This window comes from Sus scrofa, chromosome 8 (assembly GCF_000003025.6).
Source record: "Sus scrofa isolate TJ Tabasco breed Duroc chromosome 8, Sscrofa11.1, whole genome shotgun sequence".
Classification (NCBI taxonomy): Eukaryota; Metazoa; Chordata; class Mammalia; order Artiodactyla; family Suidae; genus Sus; species Sus scrofa.
The window spans coordinates 116,317,341-116,338,992 of record NC_010450.4 but is presented as its reverse complement, the minus strand read 5'-3'; the positions used below and the strand labels follow the sequence as shown (position 1 = coordinate 116,338,992).

The 21,652-nt window shown below is 37.9% G+C and overlaps 1 protein-coding gene across 3 annotated transcripts in view; it reads right to left on the bottom strand.

Annotated features, from left to right (window-relative positions):
- PPA2 (pyrophosphatase (inorganic) 2) overlaps positions 5,146 to 21,652 on the bottom strand; it is an 84,317-nt gene continuing 67,810 nt past the window's right edge. For all 3 annotated transcript variants that reach the window (XM_021101713.1, XM_021101715.1, XM_021101714.1), the window contains 3 exons: positions 16,678 to 16,747; positions 6,430 to 6,466; positions 5,146 to 5,363 (listed from right to left, as the gene is read on the bottom strand). In XM_021101713.1, coding sequence (XP_020957372.1) covers positions 5,335 to 5,363; positions 6,430 to 6,466; positions 16,678 to 16,747 — 136 coding nt within the window. In that variant the 3' untranslated portion in view covers positions 5,146 to 5,334. The remainder of the gene's footprint in view (positions 5,364 to 6,429; positions 6,467 to 16,677; positions 16,748 to 21,652) is intronic.

The following is a 21,652-nucleotide window of genomic DNA, read 5'->3' as shown; positions in this document are numbered from 1 at the left end:
CTTTCTAATAGGAGGTCATGATAGCAATCTATATATGAGTCTATTACAAAGACAGGTATTTAGTTTTATTTCTCATCTATTTGGGGGAGATAACCTCAAATGGAATATTAATATGGATAAATCCTCAGTATGATCTATCCCTCAGTTATCTAAACCAATGAGTTTAAAACTTAAGATCCATGGGGTGGAGGGGAAATAAGTTTGTGGCCTCATCCCCAGAAACTCTGATTTAGTAGATTTTAGGGAAAGCCAGAAATGTTTACTTTAAGAAGCATTCCAGGCATTCCCATTGTGGTGCAGAGGAAATGAATCCAACTAGTAACCATGAGGTTGCAGGTTCGATCCCTGGCCTTGCTCAGTGGGTTAAGGATCCAGTGTTGCTGTGGCTGTGGTGTGGGCTGGCAGCTGGAGCTCTGATTAACCCATAGCCTGGGGACCTCCATATGTCATGGGTGTGGCCCTAAAAAAGCCAAAAAAAAAAAAAAAAAAAAAAAAAGGAAAAAAAAAAGAAGCATTCTAAGTGATTCTGAAACTGTTTCATAGACCTCATTGGCAAAACTGATAGACAACTTGTACAGAATATAGAAAGAAAGACGAAAAGAGCAGATGTGAACCAAAACTTAAAGATGTGATCCACTGTATAATAAGATAGCACTAATAAGTAATAAAGATAAACTAACAGTCACAAGAGACACCCTTATCTATGACAAGGCAGTGAACACTCTTCTGGGAATAAATCATCAAATGTTGCTATTATAAGTACACAAACTGCTAAAAATGCATGTGCTCCTTGATGAAGATCTGAATTTTAGGAAATTCAGTATGCTTCTTCTGTGGAATAACGGCAGGATACTAAATGTATTATGTATGATATGATTTGGTCTGTATATGAAAAAGAAAAGCTCATTAAAATTTTAGCCATTTACGCTGACTTCAGACTATACTACAAAGCTACCGTCATCAAAACTGTATGGTACTGGCACAAAGACAGAAATATAGATCAGGGAAACAGGATAGAAAGCCCAGAATTAAACCCACACACCTACAGTCAACTCATCTATGACAAAGGAGGCAAGAATATACAATGGAGAAAGGACAGCTTGTTCAATAAGTGGTGCTGGGAAAACTGGACAGCCACATGGAAAAGAATGAAATTAGAACACTCCCTAACACCATACACAAAAATAAACTCAAAATGGATTAAAGACCTAGATATAAGACCAGACACTATAAAGCTGTTAGAGGAAAACAAAGGCCAAACACTCTCTGACATAAATGACAGCAACATCTTCTCAGATCCACCTCTCAGAGTATTGACAACAAAAACAAAAATAAACAAATGGGACCTAATTAAACTGAAAAGTTTCTGCACAGCAAAGAAACCCTAAACAAAAAGACAACCCACAGAATGGGAGAAAATCTTTGCAAATGAATCGGCTGACAAGGGATTAATCTCCAAAATTTATAAACACCTTCTGCAGCTCCATACCAAAAAAACAAACCACCCCATCAAAAAATGGGCAGAAGATCTAAACAGATAATTCTCCAAAGAAAACATACAGATGGCCAAAAACACATGAAAAGATGTTCAACATCACTCATTATTAGAGAAATGCACATCAAAACCATGATGAGGTACCACCTTACACCAGCCAGAATGGCCATCATCCAAAAGTCTACAAACAATAATTGCTGGAGAGGGTGTGGAGAAAAAGGAATCCTATTACACTGTTGGTGGGATTGTAAATTGGTACAACCACTGTGGAAAACAGTATGGAGATTCCTCAGAAAACTAAACAGAGAACTACCATTTGATCCAGCAATCCCACTCCTGGGCATCTATCCAGAGAAAACCACGACTCACAAAGACACATGTACTCCAGTGTTCATTGCAGCACTATCTACAATAACCAAGACATGGAAACAACCTAAACGTCCATTGACAGAGGAGTGGATCAAGAAGATGTGGTACATATACACAATGTAATATTACTCAGCCATTAAAAGGAACGAAATACCGGCATTTTTAGCAACACGGATGGACCTAGAAAGTATCATGCTAAGTGAAGTCGGCCATACAATGAGACACCAACATCCAATGCTTTCACTGACATGTGGAATCTGAAAAAAGGACAGACAAACTTCTTTGCAGAACAGATACTGACTCACAGACTTTGAAAAACTTATGGTTTCCAAAGGAGACAGTTTGGGGGGTGGGGGGATGTGCTGGGGTTGTGAGTTGGAAATCCTATAAAATTGGATTGTGATGATCATTGTACAACTATAAATGTAATAAATTCATAAAAAATAAAATTTCAGCCATTTATAACAATAGCAGGTATGAGCAAAATGAATCATGGACAGTTTACCCCTTTGATTTTTCATATCCATGGGAAGTGGTTGTGGGTATTACCTAAAAACCTATCCATGGATCACTTTTGGCTTCCTAATTTGTTTTAGGCACTTTGTTTTGTTTTGTTTTGTTTTTTTGCCATTCTGCAGCATGTGGAAGTTTCAAGGCCAAGGATCGAACCTGTGCCACTGCAGTGACCTGAACCACCTCAATGACAATGCTCAATTCTTAACTCATGGAGCCACCAAGGGACTCCTGTCTTAGGCACTTTTAACCCTGATTCATTCTATTCTTTCACAGGATTTTTCCTTTCTAAATATGTAGTGTAAAAATCTATTCAGGTTAATTGTTCCATGGGAATGAGCTAGTCCAGATCAGGTTAGCTAGAAAACATTCCGGGGAGTTCCCATTGTGGCTCAGTGGTAACAAACCTGACCAGTATCCATGAAGATGTGGGTTCACTCCCTGGCCTTGCTCAGTGGGTTGAGCATCTGGTATTGCTGTGAGCTGTGGTGTAGGTTCCAGACATGGCTCAGATCTCAGGTTGCTGTGGCTATAGCTATGCATGGCCTGGGAACTTCCATATGCCACACCTTCAGCCCTAAAAAGCAAAAAACAAAACAAAACAACAACAAAAAGACATTCTGAAATAATCATGAAATAGCCACTCACTGAAATATAATTGTCACCATTATAATGACTATGTAGCAATGCAGAAAAACACTTGTAAGAAAAGTCAAAATTCAAAACAATGCATTTAAGTTTATAATTATGTAAAACCTATACTATGAAGACAACTGTGATTACCTGTACTGTAGTGAGCAAGGCTCACTAACTAGGTGGCATCTAAGTACTACTGACTGCGAGGAAGAAGGGAGCCGAACACCAGGTGTGAGCTGCCCAAGAGGCCCACCAGACATGGCTTTTCTCTCCAACTCTCAGGAGATTAATATGCCACATGCCACAAGCCATTAATCTACCCTTTGATAATTCAGCTTACTGTTTACAACTATGGTTAACCCTTGAAGAATGTGGGGGTTAGGGCCCCAAATGTTCCACAGTTGAAAATCTGTGTATAACCTATACTTGGTCCTCCTATGATTCCTCTGAACCTGCAGTTTGCATCCATGGACTGAACCAACCAAGTAGCACAGGGAAGGTCATGTGGTACCGTGGTATCGATAAAAGCCGGCACGTTAGGTGGACCCACTCAGTTCAAACCCATGTTGCTCAAGGGTCAACTGTATTGAAATAGTTGTTCTTTACTTTGTGTCTTTCTCTAAGTTTTATGATGTTTACAACTTAAGTTATGAAGACATAAAATCAAAAAGCTTAGATTCTGTCCTTATATTCTTTGATGTCTCTCAAAGAGGTTCACACATTCCCAAAGACATCGAAAGTGACTATTACTGTTTTCCTTGGGTTAATCAGTAGAACTCTGTGCCTCTTTCCTCACCTGTGAAATAGACAGCTCTGAGCTTTGCTACCTGAGACAATACAAGGTGGCTAGAGGGGTAAAGCGTATGCATAGCAGGGTGGAAAAATCATAGCATTTAGTGCCATGTGGTCATGAGTTCTAGTTCTGGCTCTGAAACTTCCTCGCTGTGTGACCTCAGGCAAGTTAGGGAATGTGAAGTGAGCAGCCTCTGCTTCCAGGGTACATACACGCACGACTTCTCAAACAGTGCCCTATATACATACCATAGATGCTCAGGAAACGGCAGCTATTATCATAGCAGTGCTTTGTAAACCACAAAACTTATTATGTAAATACAATGTGTTCATAATGACAAAAGAGAGAAAAGTGAGAAAAATAAACAGAGAGAACTAGCAAGAGTAACACAGAACCGGGAGTGTGAAATGTACATGATGTGCTTGGAGAGGAGCTGACATGACACGCCTGGAAGGTGGCATTTCTGAGCAAGTCCTAGGGTCTGACTTTGGTTCTCAAGAACATGAAAAGCCACTGAAGGCGTTTTGAGAAAAAAATAACAAGGCCTCATCTATGCTTTTAGGAAAGTAACTGTTTGGAAATGTGGAGGATGTGTGGAGTAAGACAAGCCAAAAGCAGGACAACAACTTGGTTAGGAGAGAAGAGGCCTGGAGAAGAACAAGGAGGCTGTTTAAAGAGTTTGAGAGAAATAAGGGGAAGAACCAGCATGGTGCGGCTGTAAAGAAACAGAAAGGACAAAGGGACGTTTAGATGATCTTCATGAGGAGACAGGAGAAGAGAGATTCAATACGGTTTCAAGGGTCTGAGTGGGGAACTAGGAAAATGTTAATTCTATTGTTCAAGAACAAGGGGATATGAGTTCAGTTTTAGAGAAGAGGTCGAAGGCATTAAAAGAGATGATGTCCAACAGACAGACCCCCGAGAGAGACGTCAACCTCTTATGTAGACTTGAGGGTCATTACCGCAGAGATGTGAGGACTCGATGAGAGTCAAATGGAGTTTAGAACCTCCAAAATAAATTACAGGAAAGCGCCTTCATAGACGTGAGCACATTTATCCAGGACTAATAAGAGGACAGAGGTTGGCTAAATAAAGTTTCTGCCAGCAATGGACTTGAAAGGAGATAGCATGGTATGAAAATGAGAAAAATGTTATCTACCAAAATCTTAATGTACTAATAAATTTATTAATTCTTACAATAACCCACAGAAATAAAAGCTAATCAAATCACGGAGTTTCTTCAGGCATAGAAATTAGAATTGGTCAACACTCAACGCTTTTAAAATTCTGCTATGAAATTCAACAGAATCTTTTCATCTCAATAAATATCCAAAGGAGACTAATTCAAAAAATTCAATATTTATTTACACATTGCAAACCTTAAAAATTTGGGGAAAAAAAAAAAAAAGAAGTTTCAACAGGAAACTAGCTAGTTCTCATAGATCTGCCTGTTTCTAGCACTCAGGGGAGATGGAGTCATGCCGTTCTTAGGGATGGGAATCCTGATGGCAGAACTTCAACGTTCCAATCACTTGCCAAGGAAGTGCCATACTTGATCTGTGTTTAGAATGGGGGAAGTGGGGTGTTAGGGAAGGGTGAAGAGGGAGGGAAGGAAGGACAAGACAAATTTAATTTAGACCTTTAGGAAGAATTTAGGCAGATAAAAACAATCGGAACTTAGTATGACACATTTCTCGACTTTAAGCCACTCACCTTTGAACTCTTGTCCTTTTCTCTCCTTTGGCTTAGACCTTATGTAGAGCTATATTAAAAATTCTATAGCCATCCCACTTAATTTCCTACATCTTTCTGGGTCACTGTAGTCTCTATTAGTAACACGGAAGTTAGTGTTTTAGCTACAGCATGAAAGGTCTAGGAAAACTCCACTGTAAAATTTGACTGCCAGTCACCTACCCAAGATGGGCTAGCACTGCACAAAAAGAGTCTGTTGGTTTTCCCCCATAAGGAATACAGCTTGCCTTCCCAGGAAGTCACATCTATAGATCTGCGCCTTTCTAAATATCTCAGAACTTGACGCACAGCAAATAGTTGTCCTTTCTCCAAATGTGCAAGTTGAGTCTTCTTCTAATGTTTTATATTAAAACAAAAAGGTAACAGCTTTGCAATATTTTGAATACAAATGATATGTGCACATGCTTGTATTTTGAGATTTTTTTTTTTTTACCACAGAACATTTTCTCAAAACAGCTTCAAATAATGGTAATCAAACAATGCCATGCTAAAACCTACTACGAATTTTGATTTTAAGACCTCAGTTAAGATGAGTGAGTCATTAAAATGATGATAGATAATAAAGAAACGCCCCAAATTCAGACATTTGGAGTTTCAACATTTATCAGAACGTACTGGAACCGCAGTACTTCACCAACAAAGTCACTGGAAAATCAAACTACGTTCTAGCCTCAAAGTAATAAACGCATTCCTTATTTTCTAAAATTAGAAAGTAACTGATGTCAACTGAAAATCTTAATGACTATTTAAAAAAGTATTTCACGTAGTTCACATAATTTTTAAATTAACCTATTGTGTTTTTTAGGGTCTCCACTACTGTAAACAAATACATTTACACATCTAGCTCCTCAAGAACCAACATACACCATACCTTCTTCCTTACTTCCTTTATCCAGTGACAATGACACCTGAAAAATAAGAACAGAGGAAGTCTCTGTTTTAATGATAGAACATTTAGATGTGGAAACTATATCCAGAGTGGTTTTTTCCTTAAATTATAGAACAAAAATTACACATAATGGTTCTCTAATCTGAAAAAAGTGAATACTCTTCTTTGCCTTTTGCTTTTGCTTTTTAGGGCTCTACCCATGGCATATGGAAATTCCCAGGCTAGGGGCTGAATCGGAGCTGCAGCTGCTGACCTACGCCACAGTCACAGCAATGTGGGATCCGAGCCGCAACTGCAACCTACACCACAGCTCATGGCAACGCTGGATCCCTAACCCACTGAGCAAGGCCAGGAATTGAACCTGCACCCTCATGGATAATGGTTGGGTTTGTAACATGCTGAGCCACAATGGGAATTCCTCCTCTTTGTCTTTTATTGCTATTGCCCATTCTTTCAGATGAACAAACCACAGAGTTAGAGTTAAAAAAAAAAAAAGCATTCTTGAAAACATTTTCTCTCATTAATCCATGGAACCACTGAGAATGTGAAGTGAAAAGAACAGAGAGGTTTTCTTTCAGTTGCTTCAACAAAAACCTATCACGCACATTCAAAGATATGTGCATATGCGCACGCACACGTGCACGCACACGCGCACGCACACACACACATTATATAACTTATTTAGCTGTTTTCTAAAGTGATTAAATTTTTGGTTTATTTGATGACTGGGCCAAGATTCTTAGAATAGATGTAATATGATCTGTGGTAGACAAGTGTGAAAGAAAGGTTTCTATAAAACATAAGATTTTGGGAGTTCCCGTCATGGCCCAGTGGTTAATGAACCCAATTAGTATACATGAGGACATGTGTTCGATTCCTGTCCTCGCTCAGTGGGTTAAGGATCCAGCATTGCTGTGAGCTTGGTGTAGGTCGCAGATGTGGCTAGGATCTCATGTTGCTGTGGCTGTGGCGTAGGCCGGCAGCTGCAGCTCTGATTTGACCCCTAGCCTGGGAACCTCCATATGCTATGGGTGTGGCCCTAAAAAAAAAAAAAAAATCAATCAATCTACATATCTATCTATCCATATAAGATTATTTTCCTAGTTAAGAACAGTACATTTCAAAGGTGTTTTTTTTTTTTAAATACATTTTATTGGGAAATCCATTATTCACAGAGAAGAATGAACAAAGCCCAAGAATAGTAGAATAAACATCCACGTAAACATCACTCAAATTGACAAATGGAACATGCCAGGCACTTTCTCAATCATTAACCCTTCTCCCTAAGGAATAAGCACTACCCTGCTTTTATAACACACTTTGCAGATTAGAATTTTTTCTTTCTTTTTTTTAGGGTCGCACTTGCAACATATGGAATTCCCAGGCTAGCGGTTGAATTGGAGCTACAGCTGCTGGCACACCAAAGCCACAGCAATGCAGGATCCTAGCCTCATCTGCGACCTACACCACAGCTCATGGCAACGCCAGATCCTTAACCCTGTGAGAGGGGCCAGGGATCAAACCCGAAACCTCATGGTTACTAGTCAGATTCATTTCTGCTGCGCCACAGCGGGAACTTCCCAGATTTCAAATTTGACACTCAATTTCTAATTCTCTGAATTTGCTCATCCTCAGTAGGAAAGATCTATCTTAATGTACAAATGGAGAATCAAATACCAAATACTTGAGACTTAAAAGCTATAAATCAAATTAAGTGATGGATAGAACATAAAAACTGTTCCATTCTACTACCTTGATAAATATACCTTTGTACGGACTTGGAAGCTCTTGTTTAAGATTCTGGACACTTCAGAGACTGCCTAAACATGGCCGAGTGAGGAAAAGACACACATGGCCCTCAACCGCCCACTTCCCCTGCTACCCCAGGCTCTATTCTGCGTTGAAGGCCTAACCTGCACAAGGGCAGAAACACTAGCTCACACGTCTATGTAACCCTTACCTCCCCAGCCACCCATAGGCCCCTGCAGAAGTAACGGTGAGCTCAGAATCTATATAGTCTTGAGTGTGGGCTTGGGGAAATGCCTGCGCAGATCCTGGAAACAGGCTTGCAGCTATGTGGGTAAGGAATTCCAGGGACCTGGGAAGCTAAAAAGTGGGTCTGGAATGGGGGAGTTTGGGCTCCTGGTGAACACCCAACGTTGGTCCCTTGGCCTTGCCCTGTGAGTCAGGACATGACTGGATGAGGGCCAAAGCAGGGCCCTCTAGAAAGGACCCAAAGCAGAGCCTTCCTTGCTTAGGTCTAAGGACAGTCCTTAAGATGAACAACTCAGCAGGAAAATGTAAATTTCAGCCATATTAAAATATCCTGCATAATAATTAATGTGTAAACTTGGATGGTGGCTTTGGCCGAGATTAACATTTAAACTGGTGAGCTCTAGAAAAAGCAGATAGCCTTCCACTAGGTGGGCCTTACTCAATCAGCTGAAGGCCTGAACAGAAAGACACCAGCCTCCCCAAGCAAGAGGGAATCTTCCAGCAGACTAGACTGCCTTTGGACTTCATCTGCATCACTGGCTTTCCTGGGTCTTCAGCCTGCCATCCCACTCCACCAAGCCTTAACAATCTCTTCATATGTATCCCCTATTATTTCTCCACAGAATGCTGGCAAATCCATTCCCCTGAATCACAAATGGGTTATTTTTTGTTTTATTCTCTATATACAAAAGGATTGGTGTAGTTATGTAAAGAGGACCTCTGTACAAATTTTAGGTAAGACACCATTGAGATTTTCCAAGTATTTCAAAAAACCAAGAAAATTCTATTCTGCTTCCTAGCACAGAGAAAACACTTAACCATGGTTGGTTTTGAAGACAGCAGAACTGAAATGAATCTGGATGTGAAAATAACACTATAATGCAAAAATTATCCTGCGATTAGGCCCTCTTTTTCTAAACAGACTATAAAACAGAGTAACTTGCTAATTCTTTGAAAACGTTATGCTCTTTAAATTGTGCAGGACACCTATTATAAAGTTTGTTGGAAAGTTAGCTGCTTTAGATTTCCTGCTTAAATTTCTTGCTGGAGCTGCCAAACATTTCAGGGGAAGAAAATGTATGATATATAAAACAGAATACTTGAGCAGCTTCTCATTAATCTAAAAAACATTACAGAAAAGAAATGGACAAACTACTCTAGCTAGAACATTTGATACTACATTTTAAAAATAATTCCCAGGATGTTTTTATTTCTTTACTCTGAAATTATACTTCTTAGTTGGTAGAATATACTCAGAATGGAAAGCCTTATATAAAAGAAAACATCACAAGTTAAGTCTAACACTCAGATAATAACTATTAAAGTTTGGGGGTAAATTTTTTTTTACATTTTTCCATATTAACATACGCCAAAGGAGAGACAGAGAGACATCTAAATTTGAAAACAACTGCTTCTTGATGCAAATCAGCTATTTAACTCTTCCCCTACTGTCAGTGACTTCCTGATTCTTAAACACATCAACAAATATAACACTTGCTTATAGAAAATGGAAGAACAAAGAAAAGCAAAGAGTAGCATCTCAAAGAGACCTAACTCCAACCCTCATCCTCAGGAGTCGCCATCCTGATGCTTTCCTTGTAAGAAACGAAGGGTTTTCAGTTCTTTGCGTCTAATTTCTCAGTAGGGGAAGTACGTGGGTATCCTCTGCTCGTCTAAGGTAAATTTCCAGGAAACTATTACTTTATACTCTCATTCTATAAGTGCTATCCCCTCCCCTTTCCCACTCCAAAAATACTTCTCATGAATATTTACCTTTAATTCCTTTCAAACAAATCTATTGTTCTCTGATCAAAGTATTCCTCTTTTATTAACCAAAGAAGGCTTACTTTGGCCTTGGCCTCTGACCCTCTTCATGTATAAACTGTATTTTAAATTAATAGGAACTATGAATATAACTGCTCTGTGCTCCTTCAGGTTCCCACAAGCATTATCACCTGCAGGTTACTTTTGCTCAAATTAATTAACAAACATGATACACTGAACCAATATAAAATCTTGCTTTACTGTGTATGAAGGTTGATGTCCTTTCACTTTATTATAAGTATTCAAAATTAAAAAGAGGGAGTTCCTGTCGTGGCTCAGTGGAAACGAATCGGACTAGTATCCATGAAGATGCAGGTTTGATCCCTGGACCCACTCAGTGGGTTAAGGATCCAGTATTGCCATGAGCTGTGGTGTAGGCTGCAGATGCAGTGTGGACCTGGCTGTGACATAGGCCAGAGACTACAGCTCTGATTTGACCCCTAGCCTGGGAACCTCCATATGCCATGGGTGCAGCTCTTAAAAAAAAAAAAAAAAAAAAAAATTTACAGAAAAAAAGTTCCTGATTTTTTACTCAGGTGCAGCAGGGTTTCAGAAGAATTAAATTATGTTATGTATTTTCTTCATGAATTATGTTTCCTTCATTCCTAAGGCAGTTACTCTATATTCACCTTTTTCTTCCTCCAGTTTTACTGAGATATAACTAACATCTAGCAATGTGTAAGTTTAAGGTATACAGCATAATGATTTGACTAATATACATCATGATACTTTCACAGTAAGTTTAGTGCCTATCCATCATCTCACACAGATACAAAATTAAAGAAAAAAACTTTTCCTTGTAATGAGAACTCAGGATTAACTCTCTTAACAACTTTCACATGTATCATACAGCAGTGTTAATTATACTTATCACGTTGTACATTACATCCCTAATGTGTACTTCTAGTTGGAAGTTTGTACCTTCTGACTGCCTTCACCCAATTCTCCCTCACCCACCCTGAACTCTGATAACCACAAATCTAATCTCCTTTTCTATGACTGTGTTTGTTTTTCTAAAGTATAAAGGACCTATCACAGTATGTCAGTTCCTGGTGCACAAAACAGTAATTTGATATTTTTATACATTACGAAGTAATCACCATGATTAGTCTAGTTACCATCCGTCACCATACAAAGATACTACAACATTATCTGACTATTCACTTGCCTGTACATCCCCATAATTCATTTATTTTGTAACTGCAAGTTTAGTACCTCTTAATCTCTCTATTTCTTAATCTCCCTTAGCTATATTCATTTTATTTTCACATTTCTGATTTTTTAGAAACCAGTGAACGACAACAACAAAAAGAAACCAGTGAAATATGACCAATTCCTAGTTACCCAAAAACAAAATATATTTTAAGTTTATATAGTTTAATCTACTTCCTCTTCAAGAATGTGTGTAATTGGCTAGTAGCTAAAAAATTTTATTTTATTTTTCATCTCCTTTGTCCATCTTTGAGTACATAATACAGTGAAGTTTTAAGAGGCAAAAAAGGGAATCAAGGATCGAGGGAACTCCAGAATAATCCTTTTAATAAAAGCTGAAATTCCCGCTTCCTCTTTTCCTTCACGGGACTACGCACTGTGCATCCCCCCACCACCAGCACTGTCACCTCCCAGCCTCATGGGCTCCAGGTTTGTCTGAGACTGCTCTTGTGAAGGCAAAACCAAGTTGGACTGACGCTACTGAGACTCCTCTGGGAGGCACTCTAGCCTCAAAGTTTTAGAAGGTTTTACCATTTGGGGATGTTCTCCATCACCACCGCAAGTAAGGGTTCACTGTATCATGGGACTGGGTCCCTGAAACTAAGCATTCCTTTAGCAGTGAGGCTGCTTCTTTCTCTCCGTCCTACAGGCACTGAGTTTGCGTATGGGACCTTTCAAAGTTCAATTTTTTTTTTTAGTAAATTGACTATGGTCACCAAATATTAGAGAAACTTACAAGATTAACCAATTCAAACTTCCCCCAACTTTGCATAATGCTCATAGGGCTTCCATTTTCTCAGAGAGCAGAATGCAAAGAAAATGCTTAAGCAGAAGCATGTAGGAGAACTTTAGGAAAAAAAAAAAATTCCCAGATGGGAGAAGTGGTTAAGTATTACAATAAGTTATTATGTTGTGGAAACTAACTTACTCTTTCTCCCTAACCTTCTTCCTATTTAAGTCTCTGAAAATAGGACAGTTCTTGTAGAATGATGTAAAATTAGTTAGGTTGACTTTTCCACTGTCCACTAATGGAACAGGCTGTCTTATGAAGAAGTGATATCCTCATCACTGGAAGCATTCAAAATACTGGAACAGAAGGGTTTTCTCTCTGGGAAAATTAACCTGACAGCACTAATAACGACAGAGACAACAAAATTCAACATTTACTTAACACTTTCTAGCTGCTCTCCATTTCACCTGGATTATCTCATTCAATTCTCCACAAAAGCCCCCTATACAAGGAAGATACTATTATCACTAGCTCCATTTTATAAATAAGGAAACCAAGGTGTAAATAATTTGCCTCAAGTTATGAATAAAAGAGCTGGGATTTGGTTGGGTACAGTCTGACTCCAGAACAAACCATTTATCCCCCTTAAAGAAGTTTTATTGGACTAAAACTGCTATGAAGCAAACGGAACATATTTATAGTGTATAGCATACGTTTTGACATATACACACAAACTCAAAAACCATTATCATAGTCAAGATAATAAACCCATCTACCATCATCCCCAAGTTTCTCCCTGTCCCTGTAATAAAAGGGGCTGTAATCCCTCTCTCCTGGCTCTCTCCTAAACCCTCCAACCCATCAACTGTTTTGCATCCTTATACACTGGTGTCTGCATATCCTAAAATTTTATATAAATGGCATGACACAATATGCATGTTACATCTGCCTTTTTTCACTCTACATTTTTCTGAAATTCAGCCATGTTGTAGTATGTGTCAATAACTCATTTCTTTTTATTGCTGAGTACTTCCTCATATGAACATCCTACAGTTTGTTTATTCATTCACCTGTTGATGGACACTTGAGGTGTTTTCAATTTTTGTCTGTTACAAACAAAGCTGCCAGGAGTTCCCATTGTGGTGTAGCAAAATGGATCACTAGTATCCATGAGAATGCCGGTTCGATCCCTGGCCTTGCTCAGTGGGTCAGAGATCTGGTGTTGCCATGAGCTGTGGTGTAGGTCACAGATGAGGCTCAGATCCTGCGTTGCTGTGGCTGTGGCATAATCTTCTCGACCATTTCAATTCTTCCTATCTTCTTCAGATCAACTATTCTTTTAAGACATCTAACTAAGCATGACAAATTAGTTATGTAGATACTTTCCATTCTGTTCCCAAAATGCTTCCAAATAATCATCAGCTTGGTGACTTTTATTTTTCTCGCTATGGTGACACTATTTTTTATTTGTTGAGTGACTAGTTAGTGATTGGGAGGGGTTTCAATGCTATTACATTTAACTGTGTTTTGATCAATATATGTTCACTAGTATATGCTTCCTGCAACAGTCCTATTAATCACTTAAAAGTTTAGTCCATTACTTATCCTTGAGTATTTTAAAAGTATCTGTTCACCAAAGCAATTATTTTATCCTAAAATCTCACCTAATAAACTCATCCTGAATATTCTGTCAATATACAAAGTAAAAATGCCTATTAATATCTGGCCTTGTTTTAACCATTAATTCAAACTCAAATTTAATTTAACATCTACATGTCTGTCTTAAGATATTATTACCAAATCAACTATACTTCGATAAAATTTTATTTATTTATTTATTTATTTAGTCTTTTTGCCATTTCTTGGGCCGCTCCCGCAGCATATGGACGTTCCCAGGCTAGGGGTCGAATCGGAGCTGTAGCTGCCGCCTACGCCAGGGCCACAGCAACTCGGGATTCGAGCCGCATCTGCAACCTACACCACAGCTCACGGCAACGCCAGATCCTTAACCCACTGAGCAAGGCCAGGGATGGAACCCGCAACCTCATGGTTCCTAGTTGATTCGTTAACCACTTAGCCATGACGGGAACTCCTAAAATTTTATTTTAAAAAAAGATAATATTATCTAAGTTGATTAACTTGTTAGAATGCGTTCACTTACTCTAAGCTCACTTGAACCTTGGGGTTATAATCTGTTTCTATACAGGCCCAGGATTAATGCGGCCTGAATATGAACGAGTCTGATGGATGACTTTAACATTTAAGTTACTGTGAGCCTGCAACGGACAAACAAATGCTGACAATACTTTGAAATCAGTGAAACATTCGGTATATAGCAAAAGAGAGAGATCTGGGAACATATGCCTAACCCATTCTGATTCAAACATCTCAATGTGGTTCTGAAAAGATAAAATACCAAGTCAAAATCCTCTGACTCCAAAAAATTTCATTATTACAAGTTGATAAAATCTTCATGAGAAAGTGTTACCTAATCTGGGCTTCTGAATCACTAATGAGACTACTAATAGAGTAATTCTTTGAGTTATAAAATTTTAAAGGTGAAATCCCTTTAGCTACCAAAGCATGTAATTAATAATTAAAGCTGGATGTTAATGTTTTTGAATTCTAATTTTGTTCCCTAAATCTGACTATCTAGAGTATACCCATGTTCTCCAATTTATTTTCCTCTAAGAGATCTTTTCTACTAATATGACAGGGAATACTTTTTTTAAAAAGATGTAAAATAGAAACTTTAATCGTGCAGCTGATTTTAAGATAAGTATCTATCATATCATTTATAAATCCAAAACTAAAATAAATGGAATAGTCGATAGTCAATCCGAGGTCAGTGAGAGACTACTAAAACAAAGATTAGAAGTTTTACCCATTTTCCTTTATTTTTTTTCTGAAAGAATAATAAATATTGATGAGAACTAAGTTCAGAATGTAATCTACATAGACATAAATTTGAAATCCTGGATAAAATAAACTGCTACTGCAGTCTGCATTACTCTCACAGCTCCCCTGCACCTCCCCTCACCTCCCTACAGCTGGTTCTCACCAAGCAGCCAGTTCGATCTTGTTCAAATCTAAGTTCAAAAACCCTCCAATGGTTCCATCTTACTCAGAATAAAAAGTGAAATTCTTAAGATAGTCTTTACAGGGTACTTTACAGGATTTTTCATAATACTTTGCCTCCACTTTTACCGCAGATCCACGCATTTCCAATCTCATCTCCTCCTTTCTCCCCTGGACTCTTTGTACTCCACCAGCCACTCTGGTTTCCTAGGTTATCTCTTGGGCAGGTCAGGGACCCACCTGCCTCACGGCCATTGGGCTGCAGCCTGGAATGCTCTTCGTTCGGAGAGTCACACGGCTCAGTCCCTCACCTTCTACAAATCTTGACTCAGGTCAGTCCTCTCCTTGGTAAGGCTGTCCCCAGCTACCTTTTTAATCACAACTGCCATCTCATTCCTGGCACTTTTTATCTTCCCCGGCTTACTTTTCATCACAGCATTTATCGCACACACAAACACTATATATTTCACTTGTGCATTTATTTATTATCCATCACCCCCAACTGGAATGTTAGCTATAGGAAGAGAGAGGTTTTTGTATCTTTGGTTTAACACTGCATTCCCAGCCCCTAGAATACTGACACATAGCAGGCACTAGTTAAATAGTTGATGAATTAGAGGACAAAAAACTCAAAGCTGCTATTATAAGCAAATATTTTTGTTGTTACTGAAGTAAAAATCTAAATCTACTAGTTTCTATTTAATAATCAGTTTAAGGAAAACAAACAAACAAACAAAAGCCCTCTAAATTTATAAATGGGATTTCTATTGTAAAATCACTCCTGAACGAACTTTACATAGCAATATTACTTGACCGCCTAAATTTGAATTTTCTTATTTAGTGGTCGCCAAATCAAGCATTACATTACTAATAAATTCAATTGCCTCTGAGCAGCATTATCACTAAGACATGTAAAAATCTAAGAGTATCTTCTTAGCTGGAAGAAGAAAAGCTTGTGAGGTAACCAAACTAAATGCAGGGAAAAAAAAGGAAAAGAGACTTATTTATTTCATTTTTCTTGAGCCAAAATACATACGCCTGTATCAGCAGCCAGTCACAATTCAGACACTGGACGGTGGATAATTCATGGGAACAGGCACAGTATGGAGGACAACAAACGCATTTCAACAACAATAAACTGGTGAAAAATAGTATCATACAAAGTTAGTGAAATGATAAATATACTTTAGAAAATGGAAATGCAACTAAAAGATTTTAAGGTCTTTTATTTAAATTCTCTGGATAAAAAAATAATTTTAATGTTACTTTTACACTTTATGCTTCCTAAAAGACTGCATACATTTCACTGTTAGATTTTTCAGAGTTTCTGCTAGACTTCCCAATGACATTTTTTTATAAGATTAAAGGATGCCTTGGACATTTGCCCTTACCGATTCAACTAATGATCTTGCTTCCTCTTGAGAGCAGTGGAAAGGGCTATCGCATACCTGTACATTTGTGCTGGTGGGAAAAAGAGAATGTTATTATTTAATAGCATAAAAAAGGAGCAGTCCCCAAAAAAGAAAAACAACCCTCAAATACTTTACATTTGAGAGTATGATCCCAGCCAATAGTTACTGAGCTTTTGAATCTCACTTGATAATCTCTTGCTCTTTCTCTCTCTCTCACACACACACACTCATTCACTCACTCATCACCCCACTTCCCCAAATGAGACAAGATCTTCTAATCCTGAACGCTACAGCGCTACAGGAATTTGATTAAGATACCTTGAAAAAGAACCAGGGTGAATATAAATGACAACTGAGATTCTTGTATATTGTTATTTATTTATTTATTTATTTATCTATTGCTTTTTAGGGCTGCACCCGTGGCATATGAAGGTTCCCAGGCTAGGGGTTGAATCAGAGCTACAGCTGCCGGCATACGCCACAGCCACAGCAACGCAGGGTCTGAGCTGCGCCTGTGACCGCCACCACAGCTCACGGAAATGCCTGATCCTTAACCCACTGAACGAGGCCAGGGATCGAACCTGCAACCTCATGGTTCCTAGTTGGATTCGTTTCTACTGTGCCACAATGGGAATCCTCTTGTACATTCTTTAGGCAAAGTTGTAAATATAAAGTGTTCCACGGTATTGCACACTCAAGAATTTTTTTTAAAAAAATCAAATGATAGTACACAAACTTAAATAATCTCCTGGTATATACAAAAGTCTATTCCACTACCTTTCAACTTTACTGAAGAAAAGAATAACCAAATTTGGCCCACAGAATGATGACCATGGGGAAGAAAGGAAGGTGATAAACATTGTAACTGGCTGCAGAAAGCTGTCGTGGAATCTTTTTCAGACAAGTATGGACAATAAAGCTAAGAGTGATAAGAGGAACCCATATCGACATGAAAACCCAGTTTTCGTACAAGTGAAGAAGTTCAGCACGGCACAGACAGAAGCTCCTCCCATGACCAGTAAAGCCTTCCCACTCAATGGAGACTACTAGCATGTCACTTCCGCAAGCGGGCTACCCACTACATATTTATTTCCTAGATGAAAGCAAAGGCGTCGTTCCGCTCAAGTGTATTAAGTCTGATTTTTAAAAATTTCATCAAAGAAATCACATTAAAATGGATAACAGAGAAAGGTAGTAGAGAAGAGAGTTAAAGTCAAATTAATTTTTCAAAATTGAAGGAATAAATGATTAGCAGATCCTAAAGGAGATAATTAATAGATGAAACACACATGCACACACATGCACAGGGGCAAGCATGCTCCCCAAGTGGATCTTTATTTTGGAAATGGCTTTGTGAAATATAATGGGATTATATATGATAAAAAGATCTGTCTACTTGTCTGGTTATTTATTTATCGTTTTAACTACATCTGTCTGCAATCAGACACTGGGTATACAGCGATTATGAAAGTGGTCATTTTGCTTTTTCTCCAGACTCAAAATATGGAATGTTTTCATTCTTGGCATGAATGATGATGTTTGATGAAAGCTGGCATTATCATCTTCAACACTAAACTACTTTGTACTCTCTTCTCCACAACCCATGTTTAAGTGAGCTAAAAACTGAAAAAAGGTAAGGCCTTATACATTAGATGTTTCTCTAAAGAAAGTCAAAGCTAAATTAATAAAAAAAAAAAGCAAGGCAAAAAACAATCAGATACTGCAAAGTCTTAAGCGCTAGCCTCTGAAGAAAGCAGGGTGTACACTAAATACACTATATACAAAGTTTTTAACATTGTAACTACACCAAAGTGAAAGATTCCTTGGGAGTTCTGGGAAAATGATGTTGAAAGAACAGTCTTCCCTAAATAGGGCTGCCAGATAAAACACAGAACACCCAATTAAGTCTGAACTTCAGACAAACAGCAGATTATTTTTTAGTATAAGTAGGTCCCAAGAATTGCATGAGACATTTATATTAAAATCTGAAGTTTAAGTGGGCGTTAAACCTGACAACCTATTTCTAAAGCAATTCTCTACTTCTACAACAGAGAAAAACCATCAACAGAAATATTAGAAAAGAAAGAAATACTAACACCAGTGCTGTAACATTTAAAAATTGAATTGTCTTAAAATACCCCCAATATAATATTTTGACAAGTAACCAGTAGAACCAAGGAAAGTCAACAGGCTTTGCCACTTTTCACTTTGGAAAAATCATTACTATGGCTGTTTAAGAATGAAATGGAAGGTATATACAAATGGACTTAGGAGATAAGTGCCTGATACACCGATACAAACGGAGAGATTACAAAGCTCCTGGTTACTATTTCTCCAGGAGCCACCCCGCCGCCCCTTTTTAAAGCGTTTTATTGCCATAAAACAGCCACCTTCCTCACTAACATCCTTTTAGTTAATGAAGAAGAGAATGCAGTATGGATTGCAATATACTTTCCTCAGATTTAATGAAGTGATTTTTACTTTGAATGTAACAGCAGGCATGTATCAAGAAATATTTTCATTTTCTCTTGAGTTAGCCTTTATATAAAAACAGTTAAGACTGATTCATATTTATTTACTGATTCAAAAAATTATTCTTATATCATGTGTTAGGGACATTTCTAGATGCTGGGGACACAATATTGACCCATGGAGCCCCCAAGGATATTACAGTATTTAGCGTTCTTTCTAGCTTTCCCACTATGACCATGACCTACAAGAGGAGAAGCAGTATAATCACTTAAAGGAAAGATAACTACTGATGGTGGCTACTATGAGATTAAAAACAACTAGTGGAGTTCCCATCGTGGCGCAGTGGCTAACGAATCCGACTAGGAACCATGAGGTTGAAGGTTCGATCCCTGGCCTTGCTCAGTGGGTTAATGATCCAGCGTTGCCGTGAGCTGTGGTGTAGGTTGCAGTCGAGGCTCGGATCCCACGTTGCTGTGGCTCTGGTGTAGGCTGGCAGCTGAAGCTCTGATTAGACCCCTAGCCTGGGAACCTCCATATGCCGCGGAAGTGGCCCAAAAAATGGCAAAAAGACAAAAAAAAAAAAAAAAAAAAAAAAAAAAAAACTAGCAAGAATGTGTTGCTTTCCTTTTTATAATAAGGCACAAAATATTTTGTTCTAATAAACACTGTTCCCCTACAATCTTGCTGAACTGAAATAAGCAACATGACATGAGAGCAAAAGATCATACCAAACTTTCTGTGTACAACAAACTAACTTTCATTTAAAAATAATAAAAAGTATATAATATATATCTAATAGAGCAGAATACTGATTAAATAAGAAGAAATAGAATATCACCTGCAAGTAATAGATAAATAAAAGATGAAATTTACAGGCCAGCAGTACAGACTTTTAGTAAAGAGAAGATGATTTTCTTCAGGATAATCCTAAATCAGACAAAGGCCCACACTTCATGAGAATCCTCAAAGATAGTGTTCAGGATTCGCACTTGTCAAGGCTTTTCATTCTAAAGCAAAGTTGTCAAGAAAAAAGGAGAGAGAAAATTTAAAGAGAGAAGAATGACAATGACTTGGGACCATAACCTTCAGAATTGGTAGAAGAAAACTGACAATGAAGTAAATCTATCTAATGTTAAAAGAATTAGAGCTATTCATATATAAATCAAATACATCTTCCTCTGGAAAGGTAAAAGAAACAATTTCAAGACCTAAACAATTTGAAAGAATATATATATGTGAAAAAAATGTATTTTTTAAAAAATTAATCTAAATAATTTTTAAAATTCAGTAAGCATGTTTAACCTACCTATAATATGCCAAATCCTGCCACTAGTGCTAAGGTACAAACCTGATGCAGAGCATAAAAAAAAATAAAACACTTTAAGTTCTACCTAGAGGAGTGTATAGTAGTAATATGAGAGCACAGTTAATTCTGCCCAGAAGAAAGGAAAATGCTTTGCGGAGGTGACATCTAAACAGATTCTTGAAGAATGAGAAGGCATTCATGGGGGAAAGACAATGAGACAGGAAAGGACAGAATATGAGGCTGGAAAAGTAGGTTTTGACATACTGTTTCATGTAGAGAAGCACTGGATCAGATCCTATAATCGAAGGAGCCACAAGAAGATTAAGCATAAAAATGACAATCCCACCTGTATTTTTCAAAGATAATTCTGACAGTACTATAGAAATATATTAAACAGGAGATAGTTGCAATGTAACAGTTTGTGAGTTAAAAAATTAAAGCACTTTTACTGATCACTAGAAATGAAACTGAATATGTAATAAAAACACTCCCCACAAACAAAAGTCCAGGACCAGATGGCTTTACAGGCGAATTCTACCAAACGTACAAAGAGGAACTTATACCCATCCTTCTTAAACTTTTCCAAAAGGTTGAAGAAGAGGAACACTCCCAAAGACATTCTATGAACCCACTGTCACCCTAATACCAAAACCAAAGATATTAACAAAAAAGAAAATCATAGGCCAGTATCTCTGATGAATATAGACACAAAAATTCTCAACAAAATTTTAACCAACCAAATCCAACAACACATAAAAAAGATCATACACCACAATCCCAGCTTCACAAGGATGGTTCGACATACCAAATCAATCAATCACATATACCACATCAACAAAAGAAAAGTCAAACACCACATGATCAGCTCAACAGATGCAGAAAAAGCATCTGGCAAAATCCAACACCAGGCCATGATAAAAACTCTCACCAAAGTGGGAACAGAGGGAAGAAACCTTAACGCAATCAAAGCCATTGATGATAAATGTTTTCAGCTCAGACCTAAACTGAATTGAGGGGGGAAAACAAGCTAAAAAGGAAAGGGGGAGGTTTGCTAATTAATAAAAGAGTACCTTTAGAGGAACTGAGAGAAGCAATTCATTAGGTAAAGACAGAGGAAATAAAAAATTATGAATATATTTTGAAGATCAAGTAGTGATAAAAAGTTAAGATGGACAA